Raw genomic sequence first — 16,190 nt, forward strand, 5'->3', positions numbered from 1 at the left:
AATTAAATTGAAACAGTGATGTATCGCTTGTGTAGCAGACGTTGCTGCCATTGCACAAGGCTATTGACCATTCATTTGGGTCCAGACCAGAGCAGAGTGTGTGCAGACTGCAGAGTGCTATTTCTTATGATGGACCTGGGCCAGCTTCCCTGTGATGGACCTGGACCAACTTTCTTATGATGAGCCTGGACCAACATCCCTGTGATGGACCTGGACCAGCTTCACTGTGATGGACCAGGGTCAACTTCCTTATGATGGACCTGGACCAACTTCCCTGTGATTGACCTGGACCAGCTTCACTGTGATGGGCCTGGACCAGCTTCCTTATGATGGACCTGAACCAGCTTCACTGTGATGGACCTGGACCAGCTTCCCTGTGATGGACCTGAACCAACTTCCCTGTGATGTACCTGGACAAACTTCCTATGATGGACCTGGAATAAACAAAGCAGAAAAAATATTTTGCAGCTTATTGTATAAAGGATCTCTATTGCCTATTAGCAAGCTATTTTTTCTAACATTAGCACGAATTACCATGGCAACAAGATTGCTAAATGAGCTTCAAAGCTATATCAACTATTGGGTCTCTGGACCAAAATTCTAAAGATGGTCCCTGACCAACATCGTAAAGACGGTCCTGGGCCAACATTGTAAAGACAACATTGTAAAGTCTGTCCTGGACCAACATTGTAATGACGGTCCTGGACAAACATGGCAATGTGGGTCCTGGAACAACATTGTAATGACGGTCCTGGACAAACATGACAATATGGGTCCTGGACCAACATTGTAAAGACGGTCCTGGACAAACATGACAATGTGGGTCCTGGACCAACATTTAAAGACGGCCCTGAACCAACATTCTAAAGTCGGTCCTGGAACAACATTCTAATGGCTGTCCAAGACCAACATGGCAACATCGCTCCAGGACCATGTACAAACAAAAGCTACTGCTTTAGCCTATTACCAAGCTACATTAGTAGTCCAAAAGTGTGCTCCTTAGCCAGTGAACTAACATAACACCGGCTTGGCACTTGACATAGTTGCATGCTGCATCTACCTATTAGCAAGCTAATTTAGTAGCATAAATGTATGTTCCCTAGCCTAGTAACATAATAACAGCGGCACCAAGATTGCTAAATGAGCTTCAAAGCTACTTCAACTAGCCTACTGTATCCCCTCGAAAATAAGTTATTTAAAAGATGCATAGCCACTGAATTACCTATTAGGAAGCTAATGTATTACAGTAAATGTATGGTCCCTAGCCTGGCAGCTAACATTAGACAAACATGGAACCAATTCAGCTAAAATGAAAATAAAAAAAATCTAAGGTGCATATATTCAGATTCCACTCAGAATTATTTTATTTTACAACTAATTTACACACAAATATGCAAGGACCTACCTGTATTGAGATACAAGTTGTTGATCCACTGGTTGTTTCTGGAGGGAAATTTCAAAATGGCAATGGGAGAAGCAGAAGGCTCACATTGATGACATCACAAGGCTGTGATTGGTTAAAGAGTTGTTGGTCCAGGACCGTCATTAGAATGTTGGTCCAGGAACAACTCTTACTTGAACAAATCACGGTCACCTAAGAGCGACAGGTCTGTAGTCATTAAGCTCACTAGGGTGTGGCTTCTTAGGGACAGGGGTAAGACATGATGTCTTCCACAGTGTTGGAACTTGTCCAAGGCGTAGGCTCAAATTGAAGATGTGCTTCAGTGGCTCCCCCAGTTCAGCAGCACAGGCCTTGAGTAGCCTTGGACACAGTCTGTCAGGCCCCGCTGCTTTATTGCTGCACAATTTCTTAAGTTGGACTGACACTTGATCTGTTGTAATGGTGAGGGGTGTAAGGGGTGTAAGGGTTACACCAGTTATTATCAACTAATACCAACATGTGACACATATATTGATAAGGGGGTTAAAACTAGAAATTTGAGACCTCTAGCTGCTTGTGTGTTGCCAGGAGGCGGAGCCAAAGATAAAAATAAAAAGGATTTGTAGGGGTTGCTACAGTCAGTGAATATGTGAGGGTTGATTCCATTTCACACGTATATTTTGTGTCATCCAAAGATGTTACATGAGAGCTCGTGCCCAACATGGACTTTCGTGCACAGAGCTGGTTCCAAATGCTCCATGCGGCGCCATACTTGCTATGGCGTATGCTAACATGCCGAAGCTAATCTGCACGCTCTTGACCCCCTGGTAATTTAACTCCGATCTCATATTTACTAAGCTTAGGTTAATAGGTCATAGGTCAGACAGGCCTTTGTAGGGTCACACCAATTACTTCACAACATTAGCATATATAATGCATGGGATAAAAACAGACTTATCTGAGACTAATTTAAGCCTTGACCTTGCTGATTATAATTAGGGTGCAGTCAGTCAGTGGTCAGAACATATAGAACCAGTACAAGTGAAAGACAATTGTATATTTTCAAGTAATTATTAACATGGAAAAAAATCAGTGAGGGTCCTTTTCTATCAAAGATGCTTTAATGTACATTTTACATTGACACATGAAGGGGATAATGAAGTACTCAAGTCCCAAACAAGGATGACAATAGAATAGTAAAAAAGAAATTCGCTCTCAAAAACAATTGTAACCAGTTAGCGTTTTTAATGTGATTATGGATTTTTATAGTCTAAGAGCAAAAATAGCAGTATTGCTTAAGCTTATATGATGCACCAAAGTAAGTAGAAATGTGGGACTGAACAATTTGTTTCCCGATCTACAATATGGAACTATGTACGCCTTATGATATACCAGAATAAGTAGGAAGGTGGGACATGTATTAATTAATATTAATTGACATCTAGAGGCTATGGGCTTTCAGAAAATATATGGTTTACGTGGTCAATTCAGCTGTCCCTTAACAGTGTAGGCCAAAATGTATCAACTGAACAATTTGTTTCTCGATCTACAATATGGGCCTATGTACGCCTTATGATACACCAAAGTACGTAGAAGGGTAGGACATGTCTTGATTCATATTAATTGACATCTAGAGGCTATGGGCTTTCAGAAAATATATAGCAACCAGTATAACAACTGCTTTTTTTTAGCATAACCCCCACTATATCTACCCTAGCAACACCATACCAAACTTCTCAGTTACCCTAGCAACAACCTAGCCACCACTACCATAGCAACCACTATATTTAGCATAGCAACCACCATATCAACCCTAGCAACCATCTCAATTACCCTAGCAACAATCTAGCAACCACTTTGATATTGTCAACCAACATGACTACCCTAGCAACCATCTTAATTACCCTACCAACAACCTAACAACTACTACCATAATGTCAACCTAGAAACCACCATAGCAACCATCTTAATTACCCTACCAACAATCTAACAACTACTACCATAATGTCAACCTAGCAACCACCATTGCAACCAACATGATTAACCTTGCAACCATCTCAATTACCCTAGCAACAATCTAGCAACCACTTTGATATTGTCAACCAACATGACTACCCTAGCAACCATCTCAATTACCCTAGCAACCACTTTATTTACCATAGCAACCACCATATCTACTCTAGCAACCTTCTTGGTTACCCTATCAACAACCTAGCAACCACCACTACAATGCCAACCTAGCAACCACTTTGATATTGTCAACCAACATGACTACCCTAGCAATCATCTCAATTACCCTAGCAACCAGCATAACAACCACTTAATTTAGCATGCAACCACCATATCTACCCTAGCAACCTTATCAGTTACCCTATTAACAACCTAGCAACCACCACTAAAATGCCAATCTAGCAACTACCATAGCAAACAACATGATTAACCTTGCAACTAGCATAGCAACTGTTTTTTTTAGCATAACCCCCACTATATCTCCCCTAGCAACACCATAACAAACTTCTCAGTTACCCTAGCAACAACCTAGCCACCACTACCATAGCAACTGCTATATTTAGCATAGCAACCACCATATCAACCCTAGCAACCATCTCAATTACCCTAGCAACAATCTAGCAACCACTTTGATATTGTCAACCAATATGACTACCCTAGCAATCATCTTAATTGCCCTACCAACAACCTAACAACTACTACCATAATGTCAACCTAGCAAACACCATTGGAACTAACATGATTAACCTTGCAACCAGCATAGCAACTGTTTTGTTAGCATAACCCCCATTATATCTACCCTAGCAACACCATAACAAACTTCTCAGTTACCCTAGCAACAAGCTAGCCACCACTACTCTAGCAACCGCTATGTTTAGCATAGCAACCACCATATCGACCCTAGTAACCATCTCAATTACCCTAGCAACAATCTAGCAACCACTTTGATATTGTCAACCAACATGACTACCCTAGCAACCATCTCAATTACCCTAGCAACCACTTTATTTACCATAGCAACCACCATATCTACTCTAGCAACCTTCTTGGTTACCCTATCAACAACCTAGCAACCACCACTACAATGCCAACCTAGCAACCACTTTGATATTGTCAACCAACATGACTACCCTAGCAATCATCTCAATTACCCTAGCAACCAGCATAATAACCACTTAATTTAGCATGCAACCACCATATCTACCCTAGCAACCTTATCAGTTACCCTATTAACAACCTAGCAACCACCACTAAAATGCCAATCTAGCAACCACCATAGCAACCAACATAATTACCCTAGAAACATGCATAGCAACCACCATATATACCATAACACCATAGCAACCTTCTCAGTTACCCTAGCAATAACCTAACAACCGCTATGTTTAGCAAAATACCTGTAGAAAACCTCATATGTCTCTACTGGTGTAAAGGTCATTGATAATGAGTAGATTGCTGTCAATTGTCGTCTATACCGATTCTTTCACACAAACTCGCGTCACAGACCTACGTCACACACCACTTGGAGGTGCAAACAATCGGAGTTTTGGTTGATTTGACCATCAGCTAACTTCGAAACAGGTATTTTACTTTGGATAGACAATAGCAATACATCATAGGAGTGATTAACGTCAAAAAATCTAGACTGGAGAAACTCAACATTTGACACCTCCACCTGCTTAGTGTTCTAAAGACGTCAAATAGTCCGCTATAGCTACCAAATTCATAGCCAAAGAGCCAGAAGGAAATACGCATGGATGGCTATAAAAGCTGTGCTTTCATTATACAACTAAACACGACAAATAACCCTTGAGCCAGCTCCTTACTATGTGATCTCAATGGCAATGCAGCGTTTGTTTGCACCTCCAAAAACATGGCGTACCTGGTTACCTTGCAAAAACGCCCACAAATACCCGTATGTTTGTGTGAAAGATATAACCACCCGCTGCAGTAGACCATAGGATGAGAGAATGTGTTCCACAACACAGCTGTAAATGGGAGCAAGGACTGAGGTGTCAAGGCCAGCATGCTTCAGCCCCTTCAGGAAGTGGACAAACAAGGTCTTGTTTACATGCTGGCTGTCTTGTTGTTTGTAGCAGGACACCCCTTTAACAGCTCCTTTGTGTAGGTGTGCGTTGGAGTTATATAATGAAATGAAATGCAACCTCTACATCAGGATATCAGGAGCAAGGATCTGTGAAAACATAAGTAGATGGGAGAAATTTAAGATATGTTTAGAAAAGTTTGCAGGACCATCCCTAAATAAAATATCAGGACACCTTTACAGATAATATACAGATAATGTATATTGGTGAGACAAGGGTAAAACTGTTGTGGGTAAATATTCAAATACTACAATAGGCCTACTATAAAATACAACTCTACAACTTCAGGTCTCAACACTGTAGTTTTGGAGGAATATCTGTAGTTCATATTCAGGAAAAACTGTATTTTGGACATTAAAAGCTGCATTGCACTACGTAGTACACTGCAGGAATGCAATATTTTGGATTGAGTGCAATATTTTGGAATGAATGCAATAGGCTATGTTGTATTGCTATATATTTCAGAAAAACGGTCGTAGGCCTATAGGATATAACAGTTTGTCCCATGAATTACCCAGACTCAAAGAACAGCTGATAATGTGAGACTGACAAGACTAGACAATTTAATGTCAAACAACATCACCTAATATGTTTATCAGGATTATAGCACAATCCTACTCATTTCGATAATTTAACCATAACGTGTCAACAATGATTTATTTACCTAATCACGTATTTGTCCACGACTTTTACTTACAAGCCTTTGAATTGTACTGAGAAATTGCACTAAATTCGCGCGATTCTAGGCTTTGTACACTATGAAGGAGTGTTGGTCAGATAAGTAGGCCTATATTTTGTTCCAAACAACAAAAAACAACACAATTATTAGGCTATTTACAAAATTGACGTCCCTAACTTTCTCCATGGCTCGCTCTATGCAGCGTTTCCGCTTTTTTGTGGTTGAGTGTGTCACGTGATAGATTCTGGGATCCTAATGTGTTCGTATCGGAGTATCAACCATGCGAATAGATGATAACAGCCTTCTGAACCTGCTAGAAGGTCGATGGCCCCTTCTAACCCATAACTATGAGGCTGATTACGAGTGATAACGCCCATACAATCGAGTGATAACGTTCGAAACTGTGTAAAACACAGTTTATTTGCTTCATAGTAGGCCTACTAAAGAATCTAGTAGAAAAAAAACATCATAATTACATAACATATGGCAGGGACGCATTTTTTTGTTTTAAATCTTAATGCTTTTAAATCTTAAATTTGTCTATGTATGTCGTGTCATCTCCACCACACTTTGTCATTTCCATCACAACACATAATTTAAGTTAAACATGTAAAAATAATACAACATACAACATTTCTGGAAAATTAATCAATTGAATATTTTGGCTGATATGTGTAATATTTAATAAAATACATTTGGAACAGTAGATGTTATTTTTGCTTGAAAACACACGTTTTGTTGTGTTTTGGAAACATGTGATTGGGCAGTCGTGGCCTTCTGGTTAGGGCTTCAGACTTGTAACCGGAGGATTGCTGGTTCGAACTCAGACCAGTAGGAACGGCTGATGTGCCCTTGAGCAAGGCACCTAACCCCTCACTGCTCCCCGAGCGTGGCTGTAGCAGGCAGCTCACTGCATCGGGATTAGTGTGTGCTTCACTTCACTGTGTGTTCACTGTGTAGTGTGTTTCACTAATTCACGGATTGGGATAAATGCAGAGACCAAATTTCCCTCACGGGATGAAAAGAGTAGGCTATATATACTTATATACTTATACTGGAAATGACAGTTAGACTTTTGGAATAAAATGTCAAAAATATATACTAAAAGATGTTACATTTTCTGAAAATTACCAGGTCAAAGAGTACCATAGTTGAATAACCCTGCAGCAATAGCATATGTCTTATATTAACGTCAATTCCAGTTTTGTTAACACGGATAGGAAGCCAAGTTGTAGCTCCGAACTTACTGACAATAGCCTAATCATGAACAATGGCAACGTACTCTGATAGGTCTGCCTATATAGATAGAGAAGAAGAGACTGTCTGACTGACTTTTGTGCAAAAAAGTGAAATAATACTGTTCATAATATTTTTCCGCTCAGGACCAGATGGCTGTGTGACATGTTTTCAGTTCTGTGCAAGGAACCACCATCACGGTAAGTGATAACTTACTTGTCCACCATTTACTAGTGTCACAATGTAGCCAACGTGTAGCCTATATTATTATAAGTTATAGGGATATTTTGTAAGCATTTATTTACCAATGAGAATAGCCTAGCCTAATGTTATCCCTTTGCATCTCTCCACAGGGATACAAAGGCTAGGGTTGAGTGATGTTTTTGTATCAAAGAATGGATGACACCTTAGACTTATTTTATGTGGCATTTTCAAAATGTGTTGGTAGGCTACTCATCACACATGTGTCAGATGAAAGAGCCTTTTCTCAGCTTTTAATCGGTGCTAGCTAGCTACTATTTGCTGTGATAAACAGTTCGCGAGAAAAATAACTAATTATTAAATTAGAGATTTAATAACTATTATCTGCGCCCATCTCCACATCCATTCGTCTCGGTGGAATATCGTAGGTGTAATGTCCATTTTAATGTCCAAGTTCCATGGGCCGCGAACAATGTAGAGCCAGATTGGATTAACGCACCTCTTTGTTTACGTTGCAAGAATAATTTATTGTCCGTGTACAAAACATAATCATGAATGAAAGGTCGTTGTAAATTAGTCCATAGATATGATCTTAACGAAAATCTGTTTCTTAAGTGTTAGTAAACTAGAGAGTGGTAAAAGCAGTGTGATTCACCCCACTCCCATTATCCGTCGGCCTCAAACTTTCAAACTAATACCTGTTCCCGACGTCATATACCCTTTGCCCCCTCGTGTCACATCAAAGATGGCAGGCCACAACATCAAGCAGGGAAATGTAGTTTAAAACCATTCCATGTTACAAAACCAAATAATAATTTTCAATAATTACGAAATTGCTATAACAGTAGGCCTACACACTCGCAACACATGACAAACCATATATCAGAATAAACAGCAGACCTTACCGAACAAAAAGGTGTAGGCTAAATTGTTCCAGAGTAATCCGATTTTGAAATAAATTGTAGCAAAATTCAACATGGTCTTTCGGCTTTAAGCATTTCTTAGAACTGAGCTGTGCTTACATTGCCTAGATATCTGTAAATATAACAATCAGAGAATATACAGGCAGCTCACGGTTAAGAGTTTGTCAATGTAGCCTTAATGATTTATTTTCACAAAATGCTAAGCAGGCATGTATTTAAGTTTTAAACGTGCATTTAAATTTAACTGAGCTGTGCCTAAATGGGTCAATGCATGATTTCATAACAGACCAAATAGAAAATAAATGCTAAATGTTAAATATAGCCTACATAAAATCCGATTATGTAGGCTACACAGTATAGTTAGATCAAGTTGGACAGTAGCACATTTTCATTTTATATATCTATAGTGGTTGGTGAAAGAGTTGAGTGTTTTTTTTTTCGGGAGGGGGGGGGGGGAGTGGTTAGTAGGTAGTGTCCCCACCAAAGCTCAGAACAAACCTACACCGTTGCCTCAGAATATTAATAAACTGTCGTTCTGTGCACCTGAACATTCCATTACGCATGTCTCCCTTGCTAGAAGGGCTGACAGTGATGGTATAGGAATGATGCATGTAATATAGCCCATTCAACTACTTGTTGTTTTGTTTTAACTTTTCCTAAAGGAATAAATGTGATAAGCCAGTTTTGGTCTCAGTCCCTTCACCGTCTGAGTAGTTATATATTACTAATATATTAATAAAGCTTAACCAACTTTATTATAAGGGTCCCCCATGATAGTTATATATTACTAATATATTAATTAAGCTTAACCAACTTTATTATAAGGGGCTCCACACTGATAGCTATTACTAATATATTAATTAAGCTTAACCAACTTTATTATAAGGGTCCCCCATACTGATAGTTATATTTTACTTATATATTAATTAAGCTGAACCAACTTTATTATAAGGGGCCCCACGCTTATAGCTATATACTACTAATATATTAATTAAGCTTAACCAACTTTATTGCAAGCGGTTCCGGCGCTGGCAGCATGTCAAGGTAGCTCCGTGTTTTTTTCTTGAATTTCCCCTTGGGGATCAATAAAGTATCTATCTGTCTATCTATCTAAGGGTCCTATGGAGAACGGTTCATATTGGGATAGGCAGAAGCACAGTTTAATAACAATTAGTTAAATAATAATAAGTCATTAACTTTTCTATTAACAATGGTTTGCAAATAAACATTTAACATTTAAATGATGCAAGAAATAACTGTTAATTAGTGCCAAAAAGACATTTAGTCTAATTTTAAGTACAAATTACTTAAAATATGTTTTAACATAGCTAAATATTTTGAGTTAATCAGTTTCATCAAATATTTTGAGTTCATTGAACCTGTTGGGGTTTACAGTGCATTCCATCCTACGAATTTAATAAAAAGTACTAAATCATGCATAATTAAACAATAACTCAATTTAGGCTACTTGGCTACGCAAAAAGGTTTCTATAGGCTACAGCACAACCCCTATTCAATTAATGGCTGCCTTGTCTCGCAATAAACAGCGGCGCTTGTTTCACTTCAATGTCACAATCCCGACACTTTTTCAACTGCATGAAACATAACCGTGAACCATCAAATATCTCCCAGATTTCAGTGCCCATCAGTCTAAGCATTTAGCAATATAATCAAACAGTTCAAAAGTAAATTAAATCCCAAACTAAACCGAAAATGTTATGCTTTTGATAGCCTACCAGTATGCCGCTCCAAACGAAACGCATGTCTAAATGCAGGTTAGAAATTAAAAAAAAGCCTGCCTCGAATAGCCTACCAGCTTGCCTTAAATAAAGATGCTGTGCTTTGCAAAAGACCCCAGCCATAATTTGAGGATTTACACTAAGCAAGTAGCCTGGATTATTTTATGGTGGTTGTTAGTAGACAAATTGGCTTCAGATATCGAAAAGAGTGAATATGAGATTGTGCAGTCTTACACTGTAGATGTTAGTGATGTGATGCTGTGAATGGGGAGTTTTACATAGTTAGCGCAATCCCTATAGGTTATTATTTATTTAGCGTACCTATATTAAAAGTGCGTTTCCTTATCAAAAGTGAGGACGACGACGGACATCTCTTCAGCACTGCGAGGGACATATCCCCCACGTCCCCCGTGCCTCCTGCGCCCTTGGGTTGACCCCTCTGCATCAGTGGAGTTTTGCCCCCTCCCAGGGGAACATGCAAGCCCAAACTTGGCTGTGCAGCAGATCATCCTCGAACATGCCTGGTAAACCTCTGGATTTCGCATGCCATAGACTAGAGGGTTGATGCAAGGCGGCACAAGAAGGAGCACCACGAGTGCAATGTGGAGACTGCCAGCCGTTGGTGAAGGAGACCGGACGGGACACGCGTCGGATACCATGGACACAGCGCCCTCCAGCTCCCAGATGACGTCCGAGATGATCTTGGCGAAGAAGGGTAGCAGCTGGAGCAGCAACATTGCGCAGTAGAAGAGCCCGGTGTTGCGCGCCCGTCTGTTCACCTGTTGGAACGGTTGCAACGCGTTGCTCGCGTCCTGGTACATACGCAGGTAGGAGAATGCGTAGCTCAGCAGACAAGCTATAGTCACGGTGAAAACCGACAGCTTCCGAAAAACAGCCAGTGCCCGAGGGTTGCCCAAGGAGGTTTCCAGCGTGTCCGGCTCACACAAGAGTCCGAAAGTGCTGTGCCGCGCGGACGGGGTATCCTGGTCTCGCCCGAGATGCAGAAGGATGATAGTGACAGACGCCACACATAGAGACAGCAGCCAGTTGGTCCCCACAATGACACACATGCGACGAAAGGTGAGGATTCTCACGTAGTGGATGACCTGACACACATATAAATAGCGTTCCATGGCCATGCAAGTGATGGTAAGAAGTGAGCAGAAAATGCAGACTGTGTTCAGGAAATACTGGATAAAACACCAGTTCCCTAAAGGCAACGTGGTCCTCTGAAACAGACAGTAGGTTACTGTAGGACCTTGTGTGATGATGAGAAGAACGTCACACAAAATAAGATTCTTTAACAAAACAAAACGCGGGGTCCAGGTGAGATCTTTCGACTGCTTAAGTCCAAAAAGTGTGCATCCATTGACAGTTATAGCGACTATGACAAGAAGCACTGTAGTCCACAGAAGTGCTTGTACTGTTATTTCCGACGGCAGCATCACACCGAAGATGCACTCTCCGACCTCCTCCGTTGTTATTTCCGTGGTGTTTTTAAATCCGCGCGTTGCCATCATGACACTTTTGCCAACTCTGATTAGGTCTTCCTGCTGGACTGCAAGGATTTTCTGAAGGCAGGGTCCCACAGTCGACATCAACGGAGTTTAATTCTGGATTGGAGAGGAATGAACCATAGGCTATCATTTCATCCCATTCATACATGGGCGTAGATTTGCGTGGGGACTTACATGTAAGGACGTGTCCACAATGTCAAATGACGACTGAAATGTCCCCACCAATAATCAGGTTGAAATTATTATTATATTATTTCCCACTTCCTTCAATGACGCCTATACACTGTAAACCCCAACAGGTTCAATGAACTCAAAATATTTGATGAAACTGATTACCTCAAATATTTAGCTATGTTAAAAAATATTTTAAGTAATTTCTACTTAAAATGAGACTTTTTTTAATGCTCAAAATCTTTAAGGACAAGGATAAAATTAAAAAGAATAATGTGAGAAATAGATGTTTTAAGTTATTGTTACATTAGTCAGACAAGCTCTTAAGACTCCAAATCTTTGAGAAAATGAACAACATTAAAACAAATAATTTCAACAAACAAACATTTTAAGTAATTACTACTCTAAACTAGAAGTTCACATTCAATTGTTTAGGAAGTTGATGAACTGAAACATAATAATTTGACAAACAAACATTTTAAGTAATCACTACTTAAATCGTTGATAAGTTCAATGAACCTGATCATTTTAAAACCATTGTTAAAACTAACAAAATTGACACTGGAAATGGAGTTGATGTTTTTAAGTTATCACTCCTAATAATATATTCATGTTATCACCATGACTCATTCAGTTTCTCAGACCTAAACATTGACACTTCAGTCTCTTATATTATTAAGTTGACTTCACTCTATTGAAACACATTTTTTGACTGTTTACTACTGTACCTCAATATCAAAAATATTTTATTTGTTATTTGTTGTTTTATTCAAATAAAAAACTACTCAAAAGACAATTGCAGATTGCATTTATTTAAGAATTCCATTAGAATTCTAACAGAACAACATCACCAACAATGCGGTTAATACAGAAAATCAAAGAAATAATAACCTTTTACCACTTCAACAAAGGTAATAATACTCAAATAACAAAATAATAGGCCAACATAAATAAAAGCGAAAAGCTCCATTGCTTGCTTGAGTATTAACATGCTGGCAGTACCAACCATGAGATTTGGAAAACAGAATGCTTACTCATCCATCATCAGCAATTTATTTTCAAGGCTAAGCAGCAGTCTAGGAGGTAACCGCTTCAGGTCTTCCAAACCCATTATAATTTTTTGAATGAAATTAAATGTGTAGGACAATTGCTTTGGATAATCGAGATGAAGTGTAGCTTAGAAATCTAGACGCGCCCCTAGCGGCAAATTACATTTGCTGCCAGGGCTAGCCTAGCAACTCTCCGTTGGCTTGTGAGCTCCAGAAATCGAAACTCAATCAGGCCAATGAAATCGTGTAGAGTCGTTAGGTGGGCTTAACATAATGATTGATGGCAGAGTTGCAACGGTTTGGCTTGAATTCCCTGCTACTTGAAAACAAATAAGATGGATGTTGCTGTTGGCGAACAGTGTGACACGAGTTAAGCTTTTATTAAGTTGGCAAACGTTTGAATTAGCCAACTAGCTCCGCTGGTGGGAAATGCATGGGACTCATAGCGCTGGCGCTGTCCTGTTGCGTGCAGAGGGAATTTGAAAGACACTGCGAACGGTGAGTGCCCAGACCCTACATTTTAATGTGGGTCTGGCTCGTCAGGCTAGATGAAGTGCATAAATTAAGCCAAATAGCAAAATTAACGTCTCTGTCAACTCTGCTATATCACACACAACAATATCTCTGTCAAGAACTATAGAATGGAAAGCAGGACCAAACTTCACAAGCAGAGTATCTGCACATTTTTCAAGTGCAAATTTAAAGACTTTTAAGACCTTTTCAAGACATCTAAATAGAAAAAATAAGACTATACCACGCCAAAAAAGATAAACATGACAACACTGTTTTATGCAATGTTTTTTTACTAACTTTAACACCCATCCCATTTTGGATGTCTACAGAAGTTACCAAATATAGATTTTTGGGGAAAGAAAATAATTTATTGTGTGTGAATCACCTTCACAGCTATAAATGGCCAATTTTAGGGTCTGGACTCGTTGCTTTTGAAGCTGGCTGTACATATCTGGTTGTGCTACTGGCTGAGGCTGACTGTTCCTCACCTGTGTCTGTAGTAGCCTAGGCTACTTGCCAAAGACATGTGTACTGGACTGGATTCTCTTCAATATTTGTTTTCAAATGTAGACTAAAGCTATTTAAATATTTTAATAGGCCTACTTTATGTAATTTACTATGTGCATCTATTGTGCCATATGCAGCACAGCAGATCAAAGTTAATCCATTAGGCTACTTTACATTTTGCATACATTCTGTTGTATCTAAACCAACCAAAGCTTGACTGAAACATTGTAAAACCATTGACTTGTTTTAAAAAAATGTATGGGAAAAGTGAAATCCCCTATTAATTAAGAGACAGGTCCTCCTCGCATATTATTTTTATTAGAATATTATTTCTGCTGAAAAAACGGCTATGCGGTTTGCAAAGTACTGGGAAAGGCTGACAAGCAAGCCTATTCACTTCCCTGTTGGGTAGGCTAGGCCAGCAACACACGCTGGAGAGATGTAAACAGATGAACTTTACGTGTATTTCCTCCTGATTGCGAAAACTTTCTTTTTCTGTCAGTCCGTGGTTCCTTCATAAATTGCACAGCAAATTATCAGACAAGTGAAAGAAGCACCGGGCATAATTTGACCAGCAGTCTCCACTTCCATGGTTTATGAAACGCTATGCTGCTAAGCAGTGTTGGGTGTAACGCGTTACAAAAGTAATGTAATTACTGTAATATATTGCTGTTTGCGGTAACGTGGTAATGTAAGGCATTACAAAAAAAAATTGGGTAATATTTTACTCGGTACAAACTTCAGTAACGCGCGTTACAATGCATTTAACCCGAAATTAAGTGGTGTTTTGTTTTGATACATATTCGCAAACACAATGGAGAACAACAGAGGAGAAAAAATCAGCGCAAAATAGTAGAACGTTATCTCCTGATACTGGTTGAATATGACTGCTGCAGCAGACTCGCAGGCGGACTCTATGGACATAAGCCTACGCTCATTATTTTCAGCTTGTCAGAGACAAGGCTATGAAGAACATAATAGTTAGTGCACTTTGTGTGCGAAACCGAAAGATCTCTCTATGCCTCGCGAAATAGCACAAGTAAATTAATGAAACATCTAAAGTAGTGCCACGCTAATCTTTTTGATTCTTGATAAAACACAAACTATGCTGTTGTGCATGTCAGCTTTGTGCTGTGAACTTGAATTGAAGAGAATAACGGGATAGAAATGCAGAAAAAGATTGTGTAGCCTGGCAGTGCCACCGCTCCCACCACGCGCATCACGCACTTTCCGTTGGGCACCAAAGGACAGAGGGGGCACCCAAATGTAACCAATAGTAGCTTTATTGGAAACTGCGTTTCACTCTTTATCAATAACGTTTACAATGTCAAAATGCACTAACACGATGTTACATGCAAGTTTGATACCTTTTGGGTTCTCTCAATCACCATGTAGTACTAGAATTGGTGGGTCTTCAATCATTCGTTTTCCAAGCATTTAGGCTACATGAAGCACATGATATGCTGAGTCGACTGAAACGCATTCCATTCAGATAGCTAGGTGGATACCAGGCTCATAATTCACTTGTATTCGCAAAACGAAATGTGAAGCAACATGTCATTGCATACTTCCATTTCCAAAGCAATGAAGGTTGCTTCAAACAACTTAACATTGTGCATATTATTGTTAATATTGTGCTATCAATGTAACTCAAACAAATAAGGCTTGTAAACAAGAGCTGGCAATGCTCTTAAAGTGACAGTGCACCATTTATAGGTAAAACATAATTTCTTCAGAAATTAATGTTTAAAAACACACAGGTGTTTGAGTGTTTGAGTTATCATTTAAATGTCACTCACTCAAAGCCACTCACTTAGGGCACCAAAATGGCCAGCAGGCCACCATCTTGACATGTCTTTATTAAAGGAACCGTATGTAAAAAATGTATTTCAATTAATCATAAAATTGCCCTGATATGTCACTAGACATTAAGATATCATGTTCATTTCAAATACTTATATCACTGACAACAGTAGTCTGGCCAGGATATTGTCATTTAAAAAGTGAAGTTGCAGCCCTCAACTGATGTTGATGTTGTCATGTTGTGTTTTGGCCTAATGCGCCACCCTCCACCTATCTACTAATCACAAAGTCAGTAGTGTTTCGTCATCCGGTTGCCAACTCTGCCAGTCAGAGGGGAGGGGAAGGGGATACACCGC

The 16,190-nt window shown here is 39.5% G+C and overlaps 1 protein-coding gene across 1 annotated transcript; it reads right to left on the reverse strand.

Moving 5' to 3' along the window:
• Window positions 1-296: 296 nt before the first annotated feature.
• Window positions 297-11,872, reverse strand: LOC143115308 (olfactory receptor 11H6-like). Its single transcript, XM_076277279.1, has 2 exons — window positions 10,796-11,872; window positions 297-434 (listed from the first exon to the last, which is right to left on the reverse strand). Exons 1-2 carry the CDS (start codon window positions 11,870-11,872, stop codon window positions 297-299), a joined length of 1,215 nt encoding a protein of 404 aa, XP_076133394.1.
• Window positions 11,873-16,190: the final 4,318 nt, after the last annotated feature.

Source organism: Alosa pseudoharengus, unplaced genomic scaffold (genome assembly GCF_046254945.1).
Source record: "Alosa pseudoharengus isolate Yale_2024_CS ecotype anadromous, Long Island Sound unplaced genomic scaffold, YU_APseudo_1.1 YU_APseudo_1.1_scf_9, whole genome shotgun sequence".
Lineage (NCBI taxonomy): Eukaryota > Metazoa > Chordata > Actinopteri > Clupeiformes > Clupeidae > Alosa > Alosa pseudoharengus.